Below are 25,325 nucleotides of genomic sequence, written 5' to 3' on the forward strand. Positions count from 1 at the left end.
TTAAGGAGATGTATGTGTTTGTAAACATTGTAGCATTTTTGATTAGAAGTGAATTAAATTGAAACAATTCTGTTGAAGTTATTATTCATTAAATTAATTTATGCTTAGAACTTAACATGGTGTCATTACTTATAATTGTAATATTAATTCATTCAGACATAAAATCTGACTAGTGGTTTCTACTTAAATTCTGTACTCCCAAGGCAAAAGGTGATACTATGTCAATTTTTTGGCGAAAATGAGATTTTGCGATATGTTGTGCATCCTGATGGTATCTTTATTGTGACAAAAGGTGATATGTGTATATCTATTATTTTTCTCTTCAACCCACTGTTATGAAACATGATTATTATAATTTTATATGGTCGTTCAAACTTTAAATGCTCGCTGCTTGAAAAATTGCAAGAAATTACACATTTTGCTTTAGAGCCACAGAATTCTTGTCAGTGAGCATGATGGCAATTAAAAGGTTCATTTTATCAATATTACCAGTAATATTGGTGTGTTAATTTCTCTGTTTTCTAAGAAATTGAAAGTGAATACATGAAAGCTTCAATGAATAATGTAACTTTAAATTCACAGGTCCATTTCTGGTTTTGGATGCTGATGTCGTTAAGGATGAAGTGGAGGATATGTGGCGAACACTGTACAAATTGGCTAAAACGCTGTATGATATTCCTGGCGCAAAACGTGTTGCAGAGATGGTTCGTGCAAAAGTGGAGAAATTCCGTCAGTTTGTTCCTCTTCTACAAGTAATTTGCAATAAAGGTCTTCAGGAACGACATTGGACAAAGGTATAGTGAGGATCACGTAAGAGTAGTTCCTAAAAGACTAATTCTGTGGTGTTTGATCAGAACATGATAACTCCAAAAATGGCCCATTTTACCTGAAAGCTATATAAAAAACATTTCTCTTTTGTCTGGTATAGCCATGATCTCCATCTAATCTTATGTTATTTTTATTCAGATTTGTATGTAAACTAGAATTATGATTTGTATACGAAAAATGAAAATAAAAATGCTTGTATCTCAAAACAGATTTTTTGGAGTTACCATGTTTTCACCAAACACCACAGAATTTGGCCTTCTCTTCAGAGTTGCCAATTAATACCAGATACCACCAAAGGGAGTAAAATCACAATGGCATGTACTGAAAAATTATTACTATTACTATTATTATTATTATTATTATTATTATTATTATTATTATTATTATTATTATTTTTATTATTATTATTATTATGGTTGTTATTATTATTATTATTATTATTATTATTATTATTATTATTACTATTATTATTATTATTACTAAAATATGAATTATCAAATGCACAAAACTTTAAACGAATGTTTCACAATAAAGTCAGAACTCAAAACTAACAGTCGGGTGAATACCACTCTTAAAATGAGTTTAAAATCGACAATGCACAATATTTAAGATCTGTACTGCATAACTGTCAAAACAACCCTTTTAATATGTTTCACAAGTTAAATTTCATATTGTTTCGACTTCAGTTTATTACAAGGTCAGTACTAGGTGGTAGGTCTCTCTGTAATAAAGATAGCATTGTTACAATTCGAACATGCCGCAACACTAAGCACAGGGATTATATTGAAGTAGGGATAGGAGGACTATGCCTTATGTCAATGTAGAGTTTGTTACTCTGAAAATATTCAAATCTAAATATGTCATTTAAAAAAAAAGTTCAAGGGGGGTTTAAACCCGGTAACCCCCATTGCATATGCCCCTGGTGAATACTCGAAATTCTAAAGTTGGTAAAAGAAAATTCAACCTGACATCTAGAAAATCATTACAATCCACTAGCATATGTAGTAATAGGATAAAAATTGTTAGATATCATTCACCCTTAGGGTATTAAGTAAGCTGATCCGGACTATAGCTAAGAGATACTTAAACCATGTATTAGTGGAGCTTCTATTAACATCGTTTCTACTAATCATTGTTTCGTATTTAATAGGGCCTACCATCAAATCAGATTGTGATTAAACTTCTATTAATTGTTGTTTCTGCCTGATCAACTGACTGTAAATTAAATGTTTCTATATATTGTGGCGCCATGCCGGAATGTTCTGGTAGCGTTAGGGAGTTGCGCGCACATCTAGCAAGAAGGAGGTGCAGGGAAATTCGAACCCCTGACGCGATCTGCGGTACGAAGCGAGGGGAGAAGGTGGGGGTGATGGTGCGGAGCGGAGAAAGCAAGGGAAACATCTAGAAGCGTATTTCTCTCGATTCTGAAAGCCACACGAATCGAAGATGCCAGAACATGTGGTTTAGTAATAAAAGCGCGAGTGGCGACAGTCAGTCAGTCTTGAGTCCTCAAGTCTTGTCTTGGACAGCAGCGAGCGACGGGCACCTGAGTTCTACATGCAATGGACCGCAGCTGGGAAGACCTGAGTTCGATGTGCAGTGGACCATAGCCGGAAGACCTAAGTTCGATGTGCAGTGAACTTGAGTGAGTGAGTCCATAACTGTGGCAGTGTCCAGGCGAGTGTGACGCAGTTCGGAAGACCTGAGTTCGATGTGCAGTGAACTTGAACAGTGAGCTAGAAGAACTAGCCAAGGCAAGCAAACTGTGAACTGAGAACTGATGGTTTTGTTCTGCACATAGTGCATTGTGAACATTAATTGAAATTAGGAGTACATTGTTGTTCTTCTCAATAATACACGTAGTATATTGCCATTGTCGTCGTGTGGAATGCAATAACGACTATTGTGTTGCTGTGTTGAGTGGAATACCCATTATTGTAGGATGAATTATTAAGAATAAAAGTCACATTGTTGACGGGTGTGTGGTGGTTAAAGTAAGAATAAGAGTCACATTGGTGTCAGAAGTAGGACATTGTGGACATAATGGAGAACCTACAGTAGATCCTGCAAGCCATCACGGAAATGAAAGCAGACATGAACAAGCACATTAGTGAAGTGAAAAGCGACATAAGTGGAGTGAAAGGCGACATAAGTGGAGTGAAAGGCGACATAAGTGAAGTAAAAAATGACGTCACTACGCAAATTGGTAGCGTTTCGACGCACGTGGATGGAATTGTTACCATCGTGAAAGATGAATTTAAAACCGATTTCGACAAACTAAACGAGAATTTCGCAACTCTAAATAAAGCAGTGACCGAACTAAGACAGGACGTAGACCATTTCGACGGCAAAATTCGCGCTCTCGAGCATCCTCAAGAGCAGACGAGTGAGTTGCTGGACAAGACGAGTGAGGTGCTGGATAAACATGCTGAGGAAAACAAGCACATACTCGCGTTAATGGATCAGCATGCTGAGGAAAACAAGAACATACTCGCGTTAGTGGATCACCAGGCTAGAGAACATGAACACATAGTTGCCGAAGAGGTTGGATGGGCCATGGAAAAAGCAGCAACAGAATTAAGCACCCCATATACTGGTCCTGTGGAATCAACCCCTCCAGCCAGACATTCGAACGTCAAGATGCTGAAGTTCGACGGTACGACGTCCTTGGTGATTTTCCGCTGCCAGTTCGAGATTACCGCTGTGCATAATGGGTGGACGCCAGCAGAGAAAACTACCCAGCTGCTGACCGCACTTCAGGGCCAGGCGTCAGAGATTCTTCCCAGCATCCCAGAAGAGGGAACAGCCACAGAGATAATGGAGGCCTTGGAGGGACATTATGATGACCATCAACTTGTGGCAGCATTTAGGACCCAACTGAAAATGAGGGTCCAACAGTCAGGCGAGTCCCTACAAGAATTTGCGATGGCGGTGGAACAACTGGCCCATAAGGCCCTCAGGGACCTACCTCCTAGCTTCGTTGCTGGAGAGGCTGCCTACATCTTCGGCTGTGGAGTTCGCGACTCCGAGACCAGACAACAACTACTCTAGGCTGAGCATCGCACCATCAACGACACTCTGGCGGCAGCCCTCAGGATGGAGGAAGCCAAATTGACAGTGAACGTCTCAGCACCACACCGGATTAGGAGCGTCGCAGCAGCTGGTGTCGAGGAATACCAACCGAATTCACCCGAGCGACGAACCTGAACACTTAAGGAGAAACTGCGACCAATCTGGCGACAGACAGGAAAACTAGAATGGGCTGATGCAAGGAGGGACACGTTGGCGACGTCATCACCGTCCCCTCGACTGATCTTGAAGATGGTTAACAGAAATGTGACGATGGGCTGATTGCTGACGGATGGATAAGAGGCCGTCCATACAGAGTACTGGTAGACACCGGAGCATCACTCACTATTGCCAGGCCAGAAGTCGTGCGTGGGCTACCTGGGAGGACGCCTCTACGCCAATATGAGCTACATACTGCTTCAGGCGAGAGCTTGCCCATCCAGAAAGAGGTTTTCCTGGATCTGACCTTGGGAAAGAGGAGACTAGAGATGTGGGTGTTCATCGCCAACATCACTGAAGACGTCATCCTGGGACTCGACACCATGCTGAACTTTGATGCGACGGTGGACCTCTGGCGCCGTATACTCCATTTTGGTCAGGATGAAGTGTTTCTGAGGGATGCCGAAGACAACCCATGGCCAGCTGACTCACCTTGGAGAATCAAGTGATAATCCCATGCGAAATGGTGGTAACAGCACGCCTGGATGGACAGCCTAAGAGGAACCTGCTCCTCGATTCGCAAATAACTCCGATAGATGGGATCTATGTGGCCAGATCCCTACTCCCAAACCAGAAGGTGGTACCAGTGAGGGTCCTGAATGTCACCAATCGGGACAAGGAGGTGCCTAGTAGAACTGTACTAGGTAGCGTCGAGCCGGTAGTGTCGTGATGTCTCTGGGTGATAATGAGGAGCGTCACCGACCACATCGAGAAATAGACCCATCACTGAAAGAGCTGGCTCGAGAATTGGCAGAAAATCTAAGACAGAGGAGAAAGAAGACAAGTCCACGATCTATTGGCAGAGTTTCAGGATGTATTCAGTCTGTCTGAAGACGACTACAGGAGAACAGAGAAAGTTCAGCACCACATCGACACTGGAAATGCTCGCCCAATCAGACAACCTCCTCGACGTGTCCCTCTAGCCAAACAGAAGGAGATTAACAACCAACTGGAGGGCATGAAAACAAGAGGAGTCATCGAGGAATCTGACAGCCCTTGGTCATCACCTGTGGTGCTGGTGAAGAAGAAGAATGGGGACTTGTGTTCCTGTGTGGACTACAGAAGACTGAATGACGTCATCAAGGAGGACTGCTTTCCCTTTCCTCGAATTGACGACACCTTGGATACCCTAGCAGGTGCAGAGTGGTTCTCAATGCTGGGTCTCAAGTCAAGGTACTGGCAGGTGGCGTTACATCCTGAGAACAAGGAGAAAATGGCATTCTCTACAGGCCAGGGACTATGGCAATTCACCATCATGTTGTTCGGTCTCTGCAACGCCCCTGCTAGAACAATCTGTTTAGATTTTATAAGATTCATATATTTTACTGCGGGGTGCATGAAACCAACAATTATTGTGTTAAAATATTCAAGATATGTAACAAAGAACAAAATAGGTTAAATTCTAAGAATCCGAATTTTGCTTATGACTCCTATGTGAATACAAAAAAATGTACTTCTTCATATGGTATAAAGGGTATAAGTCTATTCTCTTTCATAGTGATGTAGAACTTTAGATTTACAGTTCATCATATTGATTTTAGACCTCATTTCAACGTTTGTTTTTGCTCTACTCAAAACTTACAATTTATGACTTATTCCCTTTTTACCGCACACCGTAGAATTTGTCGGTAATTTCTCACCCAAATTGAATTTTGATGCTCAATAGCCTCTGCAGGTGAAAGCATCGTTACATAAAATACTAGTACTGCGTGCAATCCAAGAAACGAATGTTCATGTTATTATTATAGAAAAAGGTAAAGCCAACCCCATTACAGGCCAAATCAGTCCAGAGATGGTGGATAGTTAAAGTTCCCACCTTTATAGACAGGTGACATTAATGGCAGTAGAAATGTCAGTCCTATGTGCCTGCTGCTTTTACTCTCACAGAAGAGACCCTGGTACTCATTTCTGTTTGACGCTGAGTAAACCCTAGAGCCATGGTGCGGCCAGAGAGATTAGATTAATGGAGAAGATCTATTATCCCATCGAGAATCGAACTGGCGACCATCCAGCTTTGCAGCATTATTCCAGAACTATGCTGCTACCACATTTCCACATCTTATTATTATGTTACATAAAATTATTTCATTTGTGTATATGTCTTTATAGAGTTCTAGTTCAATAAAATAAACTGTAGCTAAGTAGTAATACCATTTGCAACATAGTAAAGTAACTAAAATGTTGCGAAAAGCGTAAATCATATACCAGTAAGGAGAAAATATCTTCGTGACACTTATTTTTTCAATTATTTCTTTAATTTTTCGATAATGAAGTTGGGTCATTCCACAGTAAGTTATCACTTTGCAGTGAAAAAAAAAAAATTAATCTTATAGTTTCTTGTTATATGCCTCTTGAAAGTTTATTTCATGTAATTTGAAGATATGTGAATCATAACAGCTGTTTCCTTTCGGTTCACCACTGTTTTCATGATTATACTTACAGCAGTCAGCAATTTCGCATTAGTCACAGAACATACTTTATATTTTTTCAGTCTTTACTGTTTTTCAGAGTCACAAGTAATATAATTTGACATGATGGCTGTAGGATATACCTGCACATACTATTATAAATTATCTTTTATGTTTGCCAATAGCCATGGTGTCCTGTAACTAACATTTTTAAATTTTAACTTTGCATCTGGCAACCTTGGAGTTGCCTGTGGTGACAATACTGCATTCAATGATAGGCTTTCAACATGGCTGCTTGCTGCTGAATTGGTATTCAGATAAGTTTAAAATTATAAATATAAAATCATTTTGAAAATTCATGCACTAGGTTGTTAGTCACAGGACAGATACCTTAAATAAAAAGTCAAGGAGAAATATTTAAAAGAACTGAATTTATATGTATCATATTTTTGGTTAGGTTTGATTGTGACCCTAAGTAAGCCAACGATATACTACATCATGAGGGTCATTATGGCTTCCTAGCAGATTCGAGCTACTTTGAGATTGCCTGTGGCAAGAGCGTAGTAGATGGAGTTGATACAGAAGTGAAAAGGATGGTGTGGCTGAAAGTTGAGAGAGCAAGCTGTAGCAAATACTGCAAAAGAATTTGCTGTAGTGGCTGGTGGAGACTTGGAATCCAAAATTGTAGTACTATACTTTGCTCCAAAACATGACAGCCTTCCCTCACATGGTCACACCCTTCACCACTTAACTGTAGGAACATGCAAGTGATAAACATTTAGCTGAGTTGCCAGTTGTTGAAGTCGTTATCATGTTGTATTTCTGCCACATACCTAAGGATTGGTTTATAAGAGTTTAACAATTCCATGAAGAGAGGCCGTCATATTCTGTAGTATATCTGTATCTGGATACATTAAGATACTGTATATGAATCATGTGCAGGGACTAAGAGGAAGGCAGAAAATAGGAAAGATTGGGGAATGCTGGATTTGTAGTGAAAGACCTGACCTTGGGCAGAAAACTATGAATGAATCAATGTATCTGGAGAAACCATATAAAAGGAAAAGGAAGCATTTGAAAGGCAATGGGAAAGTATGGAAATAAGAATGATTCGAGGTACACGGACACTCCATTACATCAGACATGGGCAGTCTCCTGTTCTTGAATTTGCACACAATTCAGTAGGCCTATTCATTGAAAAGACACAATATGAACTTCAAGGTAAAAAAAATTGAGGATATGCAGGTCAGTTTATGGCTAAGTTTGAAATGAAACCAACATAATTTGCAGCTCAGTTCTTAACTAGTTGGGTAGGGAAGTAGTAGGCCCAGTAAGTGCAATTGACTAATTATTTGTAGTTTTGTTTTTTATTTCAGGGAAGTGTGGTTAATGATAGGTAACTTGGAAGCAGAAGAACACCACCTTGTAAATGAATCTAAATGTGGAGGAGCTTACGCAATAGGGAGTTTGTTTTAGTACCATGGGGCATGAAATTGTACCTAGGCCAAATCATAAAAATATGACACAAGAGGGAAGACTTGAAGTTGTTTGTTACAGAATGACAGACCGAACAAAAAACAAATATTCTGTCTTCCAGAGTATGAAGACAGAATTGTGGTTGATATAGACACTGTTATTAAGAAAGTACAGATATCGGATTATATCTCTGCTGGTCAGTGGCCGTTAAATTTCAAATGGCTTATCTTACAACGTGGGTGTCAGCGTATTGAAAAGCACTACATCATTCCTCCCATTGCCTCACGTCCCCACCGCAAATGTGACATGCACAGACGCAGAGATAAAATATGAGATCTGTACCTATTCCCATCCGAGATAACTATGGTCACTATAAATCTGAATTTTTAATTGGATATGACAAATAAAATAATTAGCCCTAGGTTGTCATTTTCATTCGATAAATAAACTTGTACAGATCATTTGGTGGCTTCATTTACACTGGTGGACGAATATGTCCTGTAACTAACATGGTCCATGTCCTGTGAGTAACGTGACTTCATTCCACATTTCCTCCCCTAGTATTTTAACAAAGAGTAATAAATTAATGAATGATGTCGCATTTTGTTTTGCAATGACAGTACTGCACATTAAGATTGCAATCCTATCCTCCTTATGACTGCTGTGAATAAGAGGATTGAAAATGATCTTCATATTATGTCAACATTTCTTGGTCCTATGACTAACACTACATTTTATTATTGTTTACACAGTAAATAATAACACTACTGCATTGAACTAATATGAAATTAGTAACATATTTTGAGCTATATCAAGCTAAAAAATCAGGACATGAATATATTAGTTTTAGATATATAACATTCTGAATGTCCTGTGTGGAATGACCCAGTTCTCATAGTATATTTTCATTATGGCGATAATCCGACAGATTGTATCCAATAATTCTTTTACTTATTTTTATATTACTATGATGTACCGAAGTACATATGGAGTTTCAGTATAGTAATTGTGCATTTCCATATTGTGAAGAATCTGTAGAACTATTTGTCACTGAGAGGCAGATGAAAATCTGCTTTTTTCTTGTCTGTGCTTCACTACCTTAAGCTAAATCTGGATTAGCAAGGATATTATATTCAAACTGTTAATCTGGTGTGCTTCTATACTTGAGATCAGTGCTGTCATGGTAATTTTTCTCTTGGCCATACGCCTCACCCCTTGTTTTCTGCCTTGAAATATATTTTACTCTCCTCTCTCTATCTCTCAGATTGTCATTTAATGATTTTTTTAACATTAAAAAAGAAGTAAAGAAATAGTTTTGCTTTATATTTTAATTTTACAACAAGCGTGTTTTAAAGAATATACCAGGTAACCCCACCATAGATGCACACTTGTCTCGATGAATCTTGGAGTGTGTATTTGCAGCACTTCTTGTTTTTCAACCATTATTTTATATAATTCTGGATTCCAGTGGTGTAGAGGTGGACAATTTTTGTTTATGAACATGAAACAAAATACATTAGGAACAGCAAGAGATGGTCTAAGATCTGTATAGTTCTCTGCATACAAAATTTAGGCACCCATATTCCATATGCCTCCTGGCACTACATTATCATAATCATCCTATCACATCATCGGGGTAATGTAACTCCGCCTCCCAGGCGCCCCAACCTCAGAAGTGGGTTACAATTAAGCCACAGCCAGGAGAGAAGACCAGAAACGTCGAAAAGACAACCTGGTGGCATTGGATAAAAAAAAAATATTCCATATGGCTCCATACAGACAAAATTTTCTTTTCCCCATACGATTAATTAAAGAAAATTGTATGTTCCCCGTATGGCCTCCATGACAGCAATGCTTGAGATAGTTTCTTTTTTTAGTAGGTCATTTAACGACTCTGTATCAACTGCTAGTTTATTTAGCATTGATGGAAGTGGTGATGGGGAAATGGTATTTGGTGAGATGAAGCCGAGTGTTCGCCATGTTATTACCTGATATTTGTTTTACAGTTCAGGAAAACCTCGGAAAAGATCCAACTAGGTAATCAGTCCAATTGGGAGTCGAACCCATGCTCGAATGCAGCTCTGAATCAACAGGCAGGCATGCTAGCGCCTGGGAGATAGTTTATATGTTACACATGTGACTTAACAAATTTGGATGTTTTAATGACCATATCTATGTCTTCAAAGTATGATATTGCTTACCATCGAAATTATACTAATATTCGTCTTTCCTGGATCATATACCGAAACATTCCTGCTGGTTCACTAACAACAGCATGATCTTGGGTATCACTACTGAGTGACACATCCAAGAGGTATTAGTAATGTTATGAACCACATGATCTGTTAATAAGCCAGAATTAATGATTAAGTAGATTGAATCACAGTTACCAATGGACTCTTTTCATTGAAGTTTGATTAGTGTAATATGTTACTAGTCAGCAATGTATGCAATGGAGGAGCAAAGGAACTGACCACCCTACCCCATTATCCACTGACTTAGTTGCCTCATAAGTGATGCCTTATTGGTGTCACTTATGAGATTCCAACCCGTCTTCTGACAATTGACTAAACAACAATAAGGAATCAGATGAATTAAATATATTTTGTTTAATCAAAGTGATTGTGAAAAGGGATGGTATTTTGTTTAAATACGTTTATAAGTAACTGCAAACGAATTGAATTGTCTTCTACAATATGGATTTTATAACTGTCACAAGCTTCAGGAATAAATTAATGATGATAGCGAAGTTAGACTCTGTAGGATATTTCTATCTATTGCCATGGTTGTTACTTCTTACATTGTATTATTTTGTATATTATAGATGAGTGAAGTGGTAGGAATTGAACTGAAACCTACAATGGAATCAACTTTGTCGGAAATGATTGATCTTGGTCTCATGCATCATGTAGCAAAGTTGGAAGAAATTGCAGTAGCAGCTAGCAAAGAGTATGCTCTGCAGCGCAATCTTCAGAAGATGAAAGGGGAGTGGAGTGATATTATGTTTGAACTTGCTCCTTACAGGTATGTAAATAACCCCTTTAACTTTTACATATTTGTGTAATATTATGAGGGCTATTTTGAAAGTTTATAGCTTGCATATGCACTGCTCAAAAAAAGTTTACACCACTTTGATTTCTTAAATCACAGTGAAGCTAATGATCCAAGGAGGTAAGAGATGAAGAAAACAAACCTTCTGAAACTAAAATAAAGATTTATTGTAAAGGTAAAACAAAACACTGACAAAAACAAAAGCATTATTCGGGAAAGTGTATCTGCCTGTAAAATTCTGAAATTAAAACATCTACTCCTGGCTAGCTTCAATATCCTGTTACCACACCCGTGCATTACAACATGCTTGGACCCTTTGTGCCTGCTATCCAGAAGGTGATTGAGGCTGTTCTGGTCCAGTCTGTCCCATTCTTCGACAGCGGCTCTCTGAAGATCAGATTCCTACATCTTTGCACTGCCCTCTTCAGTTTATCCCAGGCATGTTCAAAAGGATTCATGTCTGGAGACATCGCAGGCCATTCCATCTAATTGATTCCTGCCCCTTGAAGGAAAGTGTTTACAAGGTGGGAATGATGTTCATGCTCATTGTGATCTTGAAAAACAAAATTTTCTCAAAGTTCTTGCCTATATGGCTCAACAATGGGTTGGAGAATCCTATCCCAACACTACACAGATGTCAAATTGCCCTGGATGGTGATAAGTGGCATCCGGCGTCCATACATGATACCGGCCCAAAACAATACTCATCTGCCTTTCTGCTGGAACTGTGGAACTGAGTGCTCTACCTGAGATGCATGATCCTACCTGGCTCTCTCCACGTTCTTCTCTGACTATTATCAGGCATCAGACAAATTCTGCACTCATCGCTGAAGAAAATTTCACGCCATTGTTTCAGATTCCAATCCAAGCTCCCCCAAGCCCATCTGTTTCTGGTGCCACGGTGCAGAGGGGTCATCACTGCTGCTCACAAAGGTCTCCTAGAGTGTAAGTTGTCAATGTGAGACGAATTCTGACTGTTTGAATTGTCACAGCCCTTCCAGTTTCCCGCAGTAAGCCTTGGTTAGCTGTGTTGCATTGTCTTCTCAATTTCTACGAGCCATTATTCGCAAATAACAGTCTTTAGCTGGTGTTGTTGATCGTGGGTGACCATTCCAAGGCAAATCTCCAACATTTTGTGTCACATGATAGCGGTTCCATGTCCTAACAACATCACTATGACTTCTTCCAATCTCGCGACCGATTTCCCTCATACTGAAGTCTTACTGACGATGGAAGACTTATCTTCTGTCTGTCAAAGGGCAGAATAGACTCTCATGCTACTTTATATATTGTTAATTTAACTCAAAATCTGCTTAAAATCACGTTTTCGATGAGAAAGCGACTGATGTCTGTTAATTGACTTTGTTCTCAATCAATAAAGTGTGCAATATTGAAACAATTGAATAACAGATACCGGTACTCATTTGTCTCGAGATAACATCTTATATTTATATTTATTTTAAAGTGATCGCATATCAATAACAATTAAAAAGAAATTGTAGTGGCGCAAAACTTTTTTTGAGCAGTGTAGATGACATTGGAATCACGTCAATAATCCCACCATTGTTAGCATTTATCTCTCGTTAGATCATGCACAAAAAATTTTAATAATCTGCTGAATACGTTTTGTATAGTTGAATTTCTATATTAGTGCACCGAAGAGATTGCAAAACATCGAGCATTGTTCCATCATCAAATATTTCGTAAGAAAGGGGATGAGTCTAATAGAAATCAAAGCAGACTTATATACAACATTAGGGGAATCGGCTCCTTCGTTTTGAACTGTGAAAAAATGGGCAGCCCTATTTAAACATGACCTAAAGTGTATAAAATGACTCTCCTGGTAGTGAATTGCCAGTAAAAACAACCAGATCTGCACCCTCTAAGTTTTTCCTTTTCCCGAAACTCAAAACTTACTTGGCTGGAAAGAAATTTTAGTCAGGTAAAGAAGTTATCACAGCAGCAGTAGAAGATTTTTTTGCAGACTTTGAAGAATCTGTTATATGGAGGATTAAAAGCATTGCAGCACTGTTGGACCAAGTGTGTTAATCTAGGGGAGATTATGTTAAACAGTAAGATTGCTTCAAAATAGTTTTAGTTTTATTTCTATATAGGCCATGAACTTTTGAAAGCTCTACTATATAGCAGTAAACTACTTCGTCTCCTGCTAAAAGTTATAAAGAAGATTAGAAGCAAAGGATATGAAGGCGAAAGGGACGAAAGAGAAAAAGGGTAGAAGAGAGAGAGACAGAGAACGAGTGATGAAGTGCTTTGTTTGAATGTTCATACATTTCCAATAAATTTCCGTTTCAATTCTCAACGAAACTTGACTGCATGAAACGAGATTTGTGCATATATGGAATTCGAAAATCTATTTTATCGAGTTCTCTACCAAGTTTATCAAACCTAAAATTCCTTAATAATGGGTATAATTTTATTATAACACATGATCGAATGGTGGTTTGGGTCACATGCATTATATGAAGTCACCTATAGTTTTTATTTCTAAGTTAGCCTTCTCATTTTATTAAATAATACACAAAAACTAGGTTTTGGAGGTATAAAGAGATCATCAAATATTAGCAAAACGTAAATATCAGTGGCGGCTCTAGATTGAATGAAGAGGTGACTTACTAAGAAAACGAATATTGTCTCTCAAAATGAGTAAGTTTCACTCTAAACCGCAACCTGTTGTTAAATTACCGAACATGCTTGATTAGTGCCACTGGTAACAATAATACCGAGACTTTAATTATTACAATTAAAATTACATCCCACCTCATTGTTTGTTAATCAGATCATTTTTTGTGTTAATTTTAACTTAGACATCCATGATGTCTTCGTAGGAGGGATTAGTTTTCATTAATTCACAGAGGATTTGCTTATGGATGGAAATTAAGGTTGGCGAAGTCAACCTGCTGTTGCATAAACTATTTCTAAGATGCGTTTTAATCTTTAAACAGGAAAAACCTTTCTCTTCAGAACCACTAGACAATGGAATTGTAAAGATTAAGCTGAAAACTTTGTACACTTCTGCGAACACCTCATCCATACTGCTTTCTTTGAGAGGTCTCATTAAAGTTTTATTGTTCATATTTCTAAATGTGTCATTAATTAATCAAGTTCATTTTTTAGTGTTTCTGCTTCCGGGATATACTTTGAATAGTATAGTTTCAAAGGCGACCGGGTAGCTCAGTTGGTAGAGCAGCTGGCTACGGACTGGAAGGTCTGGGGTTCGATCCCAGGTGGTGACAGGATTTTTTCTCGTTGCCAAACTTTCAGAATGGCCCTGAGGTTCACTCAGTCTCCTATAAAATTGAGTACTGGATCTTTCCCGGGGGTAAAAGGCGGTCAGAGCATGGTGCCGACCACACCACTTCATTCTAGTGCCGAGGTCATGGAAAGCATGGGGCTCTACCTCCAAGCCGCCCAAATGCCTTTATGGCATGTTATGGGGATACCTTTACCTTTTTACCTTTAGTATAGTTTCATATTATCCGAAGCATTATTAGAGAATGTCTTGGAATATGCAGGAAATTGCAATATTTAAAAACATGAGTCTTTCAATATCATTGAAGCGCTCATTAATTTCCAACAACACATTATGCAGTACCTCAGAGAATACGAGTTTTAAGGTTTGAAAGTATTCTTCTTCTGATTTGTTCTGCTTTACTGACGGAGTACCTACTTTCAACAAAATTGCTCCAATAATTCTTTATTCCTGTTGTTACTTAACGTCCTTCCCGTATTTTGAGTCATGTTTATGCAAAAGTTAAAGTCTAATGATTTCTTTTCTGCAATACGTTAAACAATATATGTGTCAACTCAGATATTTCTTTGAATACAAGAGGCAAGAAAGCAAACTTAAAGTCATTACTAAATTTGTTTAATAACCCTTCATCATCATCATCATCATCATCATCATCATCATCATCTCATCATCATCATCTGTGGTCCTACAGCCCTTTTAGTTTAGCCTTGACCTCCTTAAGAATCTTCGCCCAATCCTCTCTATCCAACGCTCTCTGCCTCCATCTCCTAATTCCTGCCTTGACAAGATCATCTTGGACATCATCCAGCCATCGTAATTTGGGCCTACCAACTCTTCTTTTGCCACTTGGTTTCACTCTAGTAGTATTTTAGGAATTCTATTGTTGTCCATCCTGATGATGTGGTCCAGCCACTCCAACCTTCTGATTTTTATGTCAGTGACAATATTTGTATCCTTATATAATACTTGTAATTCAGAATTAGTCCTGATTCTCCAAACTCCCTTATCATAAACAGGACCATAAATTTGTCTTAAAATTTTCCTTTCCCAAGTGTTTAAGATAGTTATTGCTCGTTCAGGTAGGGTCCAAGTTTCACTTCCAAAAGTTCTTAATGCTCTAGTTCGGTATAAACTTCTTCCAAGTAGCCATACACATGTCCATTTTCCGTTTGCAGGGTCGTTTCCTTAAATCAATCCGGCTAAATTTTTTAGGCTTCTCAACGGTAAAATTTTTTACTAGAGTGAGGTTGTCAGCATCACGTCTAAACCCCCAACCTGGAGGACCAGGTGATTTTTGATCAGGGTTTTCTTCCCCTAGCCTTTGCAGAACCAACTACTCGCTGCAAGGCAGCAGCACTGGTTTTGGTTCGCTCTGGGTATTTTATTTCCCCAGTACCCGCCATATCTGATGAGCGTTCCCCAATCCACCACCTGGGGAGGCGCCTGATAGGAGACCAGTAACTCCACACAGGTTAATAATCCTTCAGCTTGACGAATAGAAGCTGGATTGCAGTTTTCATTATGTTTTTTCCGGGTTCTCTAAAAGCCATAAGTAAGTAAGTTTAAAAACACGAATAATTCCACTCCAATTATTCGACAATTACTTTTAGGGTCAGCAAAAGTGATGACCACCTCATGTCTGTTGCTGAGGGTATGTGTCTTCTGATCTTTGAATGAAGAATATGCATCCATTGGCCACAAAGGCAAAGGAAAACTAATACTATATAGATACCATTTATGTTTGCGAAAAATATATGGACTTTTTAATCCTGTTAAAACTCTGTCGCAAAGCTAGTTGAATTCTGTGTGATAACCAATGAACAGGCAAAGCTTGAGGAACATCTTTAATTTTGGAGACCATTTAAGTGTCCAACCATAACAGCAGCACTACCTTAGTATTGTTCCACAAGTTTAAATATATATTCAAACTGAAATAATATGTCTTCTAACAGATGATGTACTTGTACATGACTTTCGAAGTGTATCTGGACCCAGACTTTAGTATCTTCTAGCCTTTTAAGAATCGATATATTTCAAAATAATATTCGATAACTTTGTTGTAACATTGTAAAATGTTATCACTTAAGTGAGCTAAAGGAGAGGGTTGCAAAGTTACATTTCTATGGCAGTGACATTAGTATAAAATATTTGTAGGACATATGTGTTGTGAAAAAATCCGTTGAGAACCTTTGACAAAACTAAAAAGAACCCACTTATTTCCTACATGGCATTTTTTTCCCTGCTGACAAGCATTAAAATCCGTTAAATCTAGCGAAAATTCCGCAAAGTTGGCAACATTGTTTGACACGAAATAAACACTCTGCCTGTATTGTGTTCGTTGCTATGGCAATGCGGCATTGTCTCATTTCTCTCGCCCCTCAACAATAGAACCACCCCAACACAAGACGACTTGAATCATTCATAACTGGTTTACATGAGTCGTATCAAGAACTGATTTCACTGCGGTTCAAAGTACTGTGCTCACAGAGAGATTCCACAAATGAGAGTGTTAATGGTACCAGTAATGTTTTGACTAGCAGCAAAAAAAATGGAATGCCAGCTAATATTTATAAAAACAATAATGAATTAAATTATTGGGGAAAACTTTTTTTTTCTAAAATATAGTGACTTGACAATTCAAATGCTTCAATGGAGAATCGCCACTGGTAAATATATCAGTAGGCCAACTAGAAAATGTGTACATAATTATTAATTTATATCGGATATTTATTTTTTTGCAGAGATTCAGGTGTGGAAATTCTCACATCAGTAGATGATATACAAATGATGCTGGATGATAATATTCTTAAAGCACAGACAATGCGTGGTTCTCCATATGTCAAGGCTTTTGAATCTGAAATGCAGGCTTGGGAGTCGAAGTTGATATCAATGCAAGATATACTTGATGCCTGGTTAGAGGTGAATATTAAATATGGTATCTTGTTGATGAATTGAAACATAGGTCAGTATTTAAACAATTCTTTGGATTTCAGTTTTTCAGTTTCAAGAGAAAATATGTGTGTGTGCACGCGCTATTTTAAGCATTATTCGATGTTATGTGCTAGTTTGATTTTTAAGCCTAGTGCAGAATTGGTATCCTGTTTCCTAAAGAAGCAGTATATAGGTCACTTATTAATAGAAGAGAAAGTGAAGTATTTAATCTCTTAATACGATTTGTTTTCAATATTCCCGTGTTTACTTATCATTAGTTGAATACATTAATGTTACATCTTATACATTTCTATATTTGGAGTAATATAGAATATAGTAGAATATAGAAATGTAAGCTATAATAAGGTGTAACATTAAAGTACAGTAGAATCCCTCTTATCCGGATACCGGTACGAGATTTTGCCGGATAATTGAATAAATACTGGTATATACAAAAAAAAAAGTTCTTATTTCATAGTGCCAAATGTTGAAACTGCAGCCATGTGAATTTTATTTCTCTATTACATGCTCATAACTGAATAAACATGAAAACTGTGTGAATTTTCTTATTAAAACACATAACACAACATAAATAATACACTACACTTTTAGGTTCGAATATTCAATGAAAATTGAAGTTCGTGCAAAATTCCTAATGTGGCAACACTGATGGCCCGAACATACCGTAACTAAATAAACATAAAGACTGTGTGGATTTTCCTTATTAAAATACATCACACATCACAAATAATACACTAATTTTAGGTTTGAATATTCACTGGAAACTGAAGTTCGTGCAAACTTCCTAATATGGCAACACTGACTGCTCGAACATAATTTAATAAACATAAAAACTGTGTGACTTTTCTTTATACTGTAACTCTTAATTCAGACAATAATGTAACTTTTATTGTTTCAACAATAATCACTTTCTATAATTGAATTTAAACACTCCCGACAACAATGGGATTTCCACTCCACACAGCAACACAGTATTCATTATCGCACTCCACAGACGACAATGACAATTCACTTGGATTATTGAGAACAACAATGTACTGCTAATCTCAACTAATGTTCACAAAGCACTATTTACAACACAAAAAATTGTCAGTTCTCAGTTCACAGTTTGTTTGCCTTGGCTAGTTCTTCTAGCTCAGTCACTCAAGTTCACAGAATATCGAACCCAGGACTTGCAAGAGTCAGTCCACTGAACTTCGAACTCAGGTCCCCCGACTATGGTCCACTGCACTCGAACCAAAGGCTCCGGATATGCCGCACTGGCCAGGACGCTCCCACAGTTGCGGACACACTCAAGTCAAAGTCCGGTCTCGAAGCTGGCTTCACTGCTACACAGGACTGACTGGCTTGCTGACCAAAAACTGAACTCTCTTCTCCTCGCGTCCTGTATTTATTAGTTAAACCACACTTTCCAGAAATTACGATGCGCGAAATTTCTACTTCTACAGACTTCTGTTCTCGCTGCTTCTTCCTGGACGATTCTGTTCGGGAAGTTTCGTCCCCCCCTTCACCTCGCACAGCGAAGTACCAGCAGCTTTGTGTCCCCCTTTGCCTCGCGCCGCAGTGCATCTCCCCTTGCCCTCTCTGCATTTTAGATGTTCTCCTTACGTCCGTCTTCACGCGCGCCCCGCCCTCTGCGGGACGCGTGATCGAGTCTCGACGTGATTATCACATTGCTCCCTGCTTATGGCTGGCCGTTCCGGACAGTCCCTTGGTAGGCCGCTAGTCGGTCCAATGTTTGGGTCCTCCAGCTGCTCCCACCTTAATGTGGTGTCGTCCCATCCTGGTCTTGGCTGGGCGGTGATTACTCGTACTGCATGGGCACCATCTTGTTCTCCCACTTGGCCCTCCAAGGAGAACTCGCTGGCCATGGGTTGGTCTTCGGTGTCCATCAGGAACACTTCATCCTGACCAAGACGGAGTATATAGCGCCAGACGTCCACAATCGCATCGAGTAACCGCATGGCGTCGAGTCCCAGGACGACGTCTTTGGTGATGTTGGCGACGAACACCCACATCTCCAGCTTCCTCTTCCCCAAGGTCAGATTCAGGAAGACCTCTCTCTGGATGGGCAAGCTCTCGCCTGAAGCAGTATGTAGCTCGTATCGGCGCAGCAGCGTCCTCCCATTTAGGCCACGCACTACGTCTGGTCTGACGATAGTGAGCATCGCCCCGGTGTCCACCAGTACTCTGCTTGGACGGCCTTTTATCCGTCCTTCAGCAATCAGCCCAACGTCGCATCTTCTGTTTACCGGTTTCAGGACGAGCCGAGGGGACGGTGATGACGGTGCTGACGTGCTCCTCCTAGCATCGGCCCCCTCTCTCTCCTGACTGTAGCCAGGTCGGTCGCAATTCCTCCACAAGTGCCCAGGTTGACCGCAGGACCAGCAGGTGAGCACCCGTCGTCCCCATTGCTCAGGTGACTGTTGGCTACTCTCGGTGTCAGCCACCTCTCTCTCCTGCCTGTGGCCAGATCAGTCGCAGTCCCTCCTTAGGTGTCCCGGTCTGCCGCAGGACCAGCAGGTGGGCGCTCCTCGTCTCCGCCGCTTAGGTGGCTTCGGTTGGCGTCCCCCAGCACCGGCTGCTGTGACGCTCCTGATCCAGTGCGGTGTTGAGACTCCCGCTGCCGACTTGGCCGCCTCCATCCTGAGGGCTGCCGCCAAAGCTTCGTTGATGGTGCGATGCTCGGCCAAGAGTAGCTGTTGTCTGATCTCAGGGTCTCGAACTCCGCTGCCGAAAGTGTAGGCTGCCTCTCCAGCGACGAAGTTAGGTGATAGGCCTTATAGGCCAGTTGTTCCACCACCATCGCAAATTCTTGCACGGACTCGCCTGACTGTTGGACCCTCGTCTTCAGTTGGGTCCTAAACGCTGCTGCAAGTTGATGGTCACCATAACGTCCCCCCAGGGCCGCCATTATCTCAGCGGCTGTCCCGTCTTCTGGAACACTGTGAAGAATCTTCGACGCTTGTCTCTGAAGCGCTGCCAGCAGCTGAGTAGTTTTCTCTGCTGGCGTCCATCCATTGTGCTCTGTGATAGCCTCGAACTGGCGATGGAATATCGCCCAAGACGTCGTACCGTCGAACTTCCGCGTCTTGACGTTGCAATGTCTGGCTGAAGGTGATGGTTCCTCAGGGCTACTATATGGAGTCCTCAAATCTGTTGCTGCTTCTTGCATGGCCCATCGAACCTCCTCAGCAACTACCTGTTTATGTTCTCTAGCCTGGCGATCCACCAACGCGAGGATGTGCTTGTTTTCTTCAGCATGTTGGTCCATTAACGCGAGTACGTGCATGTTTTCTTTAGCATGTTAATCCATTAACGTGAGTATGTGGTTGTTTTCCTCAGCATTTTTATCCAGCAACTCACTCGTCTGCTCTTGACGATGCTCGAGATCGCGAATTTTGATGTCGAAATGGTCTACATCCTGTCTCAATTCGACTACTGTCTCGTTTATAGTTGCAGAATTCTTGTTTAGGTTGTCAAAATCGGCTTTAAGTTCGTCTTTCACGATGGTAACAATTCCATCTACTTTGGCCGAAACGCTACCGATTTGCATAGTGACGTCACTTTTAATCTCCGTTTTCACTTCACTTATGTCACTTTTCATATCTGCTTTCACTTCACTTATGTCGTTCTTCACCTCACTAATATCGTTCTTCACCTTACTGATATGTTTGTTCATTTCTGCTTTCATTTCCGTGATGGCTTGCAGGTTCTGCTGTAGGTTCTCCATTATGTCGATAATATCTTGCTTCCGACACCAATTGTAACTCTTAATTCAAACAATAATGTAACTTTTATTGTTTCAACAATAATCACTTTCTATAATTTAATTTAAACACTCCCGTCAACAATGGGATTTCCACTCCACACAGCAACACAGTATTCGTTATTGCACGCCACAGATGACAATGACAATTCACTTGGATTATTGAGAACAACAATATACTGCTAATCTCAACTAATGTTCACAAAGCACTATTTACAACACAAAAAACTGTCAGTTCTCAGTTCACAGTTCGTTTGCCTTGGCTAATTCTTCTAGCTCAGTCACTCAAGTTCACAGAATATCGAACCCAGGACTTGCAAGAGTCAGTCCACTGAACTTCGAACTCAGGTCCCCCGACTACGGTCCACTGCACTCGAACCAAAGGCTCCGGATACGCCGCACTGGCCAGGACGCTCCCACAGTTGCGGACACACTCAAGTCGAAGTCCGGTCTCGAAGCTGGCTTCACTGCTACACAGGACTGACTGGCTTGCTGACCAAAAACTGAACTCTGTTCTCCTTGCGTCCTGTATTTATTAGTTAAACCACACTTTCCAGAAACTACGATGCTCGAAATTTCTACTTCTACAGACTTCTGTTCTCGCTGCTTCTTCCTGGACGATTCTGTTCGGGAAGTTTCGTCCCCCATTTCACCTCGCATAGCGAAGCACCAGCAGCTTTGCGTCCCCCTTTGCCTAGCGCCGCAGTGCACCTCCCCTTGCCCTCTCTGCATGCAGACGTTCCCCTTACGTCCGTCGTCTCGCACACCCTGTTCTTTGCGGGACGCATGATCGAGTCTCGATGTGGCTGTCACAATACATTGCACAGCACAAATAACTAATTTTGGGTTCGAATATTCACTGAAAATGAAAGTTCGTGCGAACTTCCTATTGTGGCAAAACTGAAGGCCCAGACTGTGCCAATGTGGCAGATTTAAACTTTTTTTCTGGCATAGCCAAAAGTGCTGTTGTTTTTTGGTATTGCCGGTTATTTGGGTGCAGGTTACGAGGGATTTTACTGTATCCACCTAATGATAAGTAAAGACAGAAATATTGAAAATAAATTTGTTGTACAAATACTTGTCGGAGTAGAAAAATTACACTGAAAATCTTAATAAGATGATTTACCTCTAAGTTTGAGGCTGATATGTACATATATTATCAGGCAGTATATCTCACTTGACGATATATGTCAGCGGAAGAACAATTCTTTGTGTATGTCTGAAGTCTTACTAGTCAGCGATGTATGCAATGGAGAGGGAAAGGAACTGGTCACCCTACCCCACTATCTCATGACTTGGTTGCCTCATCAGTCATTCCTTGTTGACGTCACTTATGAGATTGCAACCTGTCTTCGAACAGTTGACTAAACAATAACAACAAACGATATAAATGTAGACTTTACAACTGCTGGAGTTTTTTTAATTGGATGCATATTTTTATGGTGGTTGGTCAGAACATGATAGGCTTAACTCCAAAATGGCCATTTCCTGCTATTTGCACTTACTGGTAGGCTACTTAGAAGCTATAGAAAAGCATTGCGTGTGCATATAATTAAACAGTACTGTAATCCATGGTTTTTCTATTCACATTTGCATGTAAACTAGAATTCTGATTTTTAAAGGAAAAGTGAAAATAAAAATGCTTGTATCTCAAAACAGCTTTTTGGAGTTACAATGTTCTGACCAAACACCACAATTACTATACAATTAATTCTGTAAACGACTGTCATCATCATCATCGTCATCATCATCGTCATCATCATCATCATCATCATCATTTATATAAGGAACAAAGTTGAAAAGAAAATATTCCGAATTACGAGTATACTATTGACAAAATTATTATTTTGTATCTTTCTTTTCTTTTGTGACAGCTTCGAATAAATTGTAATTTCTTACTTAAAAAATGTAAAATTTAGTCTCTACAATATGTTGTTAAATTTAATAATTGTTCACATGCAATAACGAGGTAAGTATGCATGTAATAAGTATCTACTTACCCCATTATTGTATGTAGATGCTCAATTACTGAATGTGAATAAAATTCCTTCCATTGTCTAAAATAAAATTATATACAAGACAGACAGAAAAAATGTGTAGGCTGTGTCGACACAGCCGTGGACTTTTTGGTGTGATAACGTCAAACATCAGCTAGCTTCTCAAAATACACGTTTATTATATACGGTGGCCATGCTTGCTTCTGCACGCACAGCTTTCTGACGTTCCTGTGTCACTTTTTTTGATTCGCTGTGAGATCTTCTCTGTTGATCACGCCATTTGGATATATAATCGTTGAACATGTGAGTAATAGAGCAATAGAGCTGAGCTGCCTATGCCTGCTCAGCTTTCTGGTATTTTCTGTATTTTGTGGTCCATTCAGCCCCACTCATAGCAGACTTTTACTGAGTTTCTTGATCTGCTCTATCGATATGAGCATATTTCCTCTATTTCGACTTAGGTGAATCCGACATTGTAATGCAATGTTATGCTAATTTTCCACTAAAATTTGTTTACATGCTCTCAACACCCACGCCAAAACTTCTGATTAAATATCACTATTCGCCCGAGAAAATAGGTTTAACAAATGAATGTCGTTTAATGCATCTAAACTGGAAAACACGTGTACTGAGAGTGCCTCCATCGGAACTTCCTATCATATAAATGCTTCAAACTCCTACCGAATTTCGTTACACCAACTTTTCTAGCCTACACCCTACCAGGTGACCGAATTACAAGACATTATCACGTCAAAAAGAAAAAAGTAAAATAGTTTACCAATTAATTTTTTTACTTCTATTTCCGAATAATTCCGGAATTCAACATTCTAGTCATTTATTATGTACTTACTCGCCATCTGCATTAATTGGTGCTACACTCATTGTCATTACGTGTTAGCTCATTACGAATATTAGTCTGTTACTGAGCTGAGAAAATCAGACATGTCTCTTGTAAGATATGCAAAACACTTCTATATCAATCTACTTTATGTTAAGGATTCACAAAAAATTACATTTTACCATGATTTATACGCAATTCCTTCCAGTGTCAAGCCACATGGCTTTATTTGGAACCTATCTTCAGTTCTGAAGATATAATGCGCCAAATGCCCGAAGAGTCTAGGAAGTTCCGTAAAGTGGACAAGACATGGAAAGACATTATGCTCAACACGAAAGCAGATAGCCATGTTATTGCTGCAACTGATTATCCAAATATGCTTGATTTACTAAGGGAAAATAATTCCTTACTAGATGAAATCCAAAAAGGTCTAAATGATTATTTGGAGAAAAAGAGACTATTTTTCCCAAGGTATGTTGCTTCTGTAACTGTGTGTTTTCATCAACAATCATTGAATCATTGTTAAAATTATAACTGTAGTTTCCACTCCTGTTATCACCACCACCGCCACTGCCACTGCCGCTGTCATCACCACCACCGCCACTGCCACACTATATCTCGAAAAGTTTTTGTTTCAATACAATAACAGAAATCTAGGATCTATCTTGAGAATCTTAACCCTTAAATTAGTAAAACTCTATGGCCAGATTCAGGGTCTTCAATTATTTTTTTCTTGGTTTCGTGATGGATATCTGATGTTACTAGTAATAAGTCTGGATTTGTACCAGAACCAGAATAATGAATGAAAGTAGGGGGATCTTCTTTTCTGTAGACAAGATAGAGATAAAGCAAGAACCAAAGCAGAATATAGCAAAACACCAGAAGATACTCAAGATTGGAGGAAGAAAACTGCCATTCTTAAAAATGCAATCATAACAGCAAAAAAGAACAGTTTTAATAAATTTATTGAAAATATTAATTACAGAACCGATAGCACTAAAACATATAAATTTCTGAAGAATATTTTCAATACACAGGAAAATACTAGCCAACGTATTATTCATAATAACAAAACACTAACAGATAGTAGAGATATAGCAAACGCATTTAATAAACACTACTCAAACTCTCACCAGATTACATCCCAATATCAAAAAAACTGACAAATTTATGAAAAGAGAATTACATAAAAATAATAAAAACAATATTACTAGTACAAAACCTGAAATATTTCATCAAAATTTTACTTCCAAAGAATTAAATATAGCTATACAAAATTTAAAAACCAATAAATCTCCTGGCCCCGACAACATTCATTCCGAATTTTTTAAACATCTGGGGGAAAAAGCCAAGTCTGTACTTTTATCCATTTTCAATTTATCATGGAACACCTCAATTCCTGCAGCTTGGAAAAAAGCAATCATTGTACCAATTCACATAAAAGGGA

The 25,325-nt window shown here is 39.3% G+C and overlaps 1 protein-coding gene across 1 annotated transcript in view; it reads left to right on the plus strand.

The window, feature by feature from the left end:
* Dnah3 (dynein heavy chain 3, axonemal) overlaps window positions 1-25,325 on the plus strand; it is a 367,976-nt gene that overhangs the window by 92,365 nt on the left and 250,286 nt on the right. The window contains exons 17-20 of the mRNA XM_069827040.1: window positions 583-794; window positions 10,825-11,024; window positions 17,064-17,241; window positions 24,087-24,349. Of these exons, the coding sequence (XP_069683141.1) occupies window positions 583-794; window positions 10,825-11,024; window positions 17,064-17,241; window positions 24,087-24,349 (853 nt within the window). The remainder of the gene's footprint in view (window positions 1-582; window positions 795-10,824; window positions 11,025-17,063; window positions 17,242-24,086; window positions 24,350-25,325) is intronic.

Source organism: Periplaneta americana, chromosome 1 (genome assembly GCF_040183065.1).
Source record: "Periplaneta americana isolate PAMFEO1 chromosome 1, P.americana_PAMFEO1_priV1, whole genome shotgun sequence".
NCBI lineage: Eukaryota > Metazoa > Arthropoda > Insecta > Blattodea > Blattidae > Periplaneta > Periplaneta americana.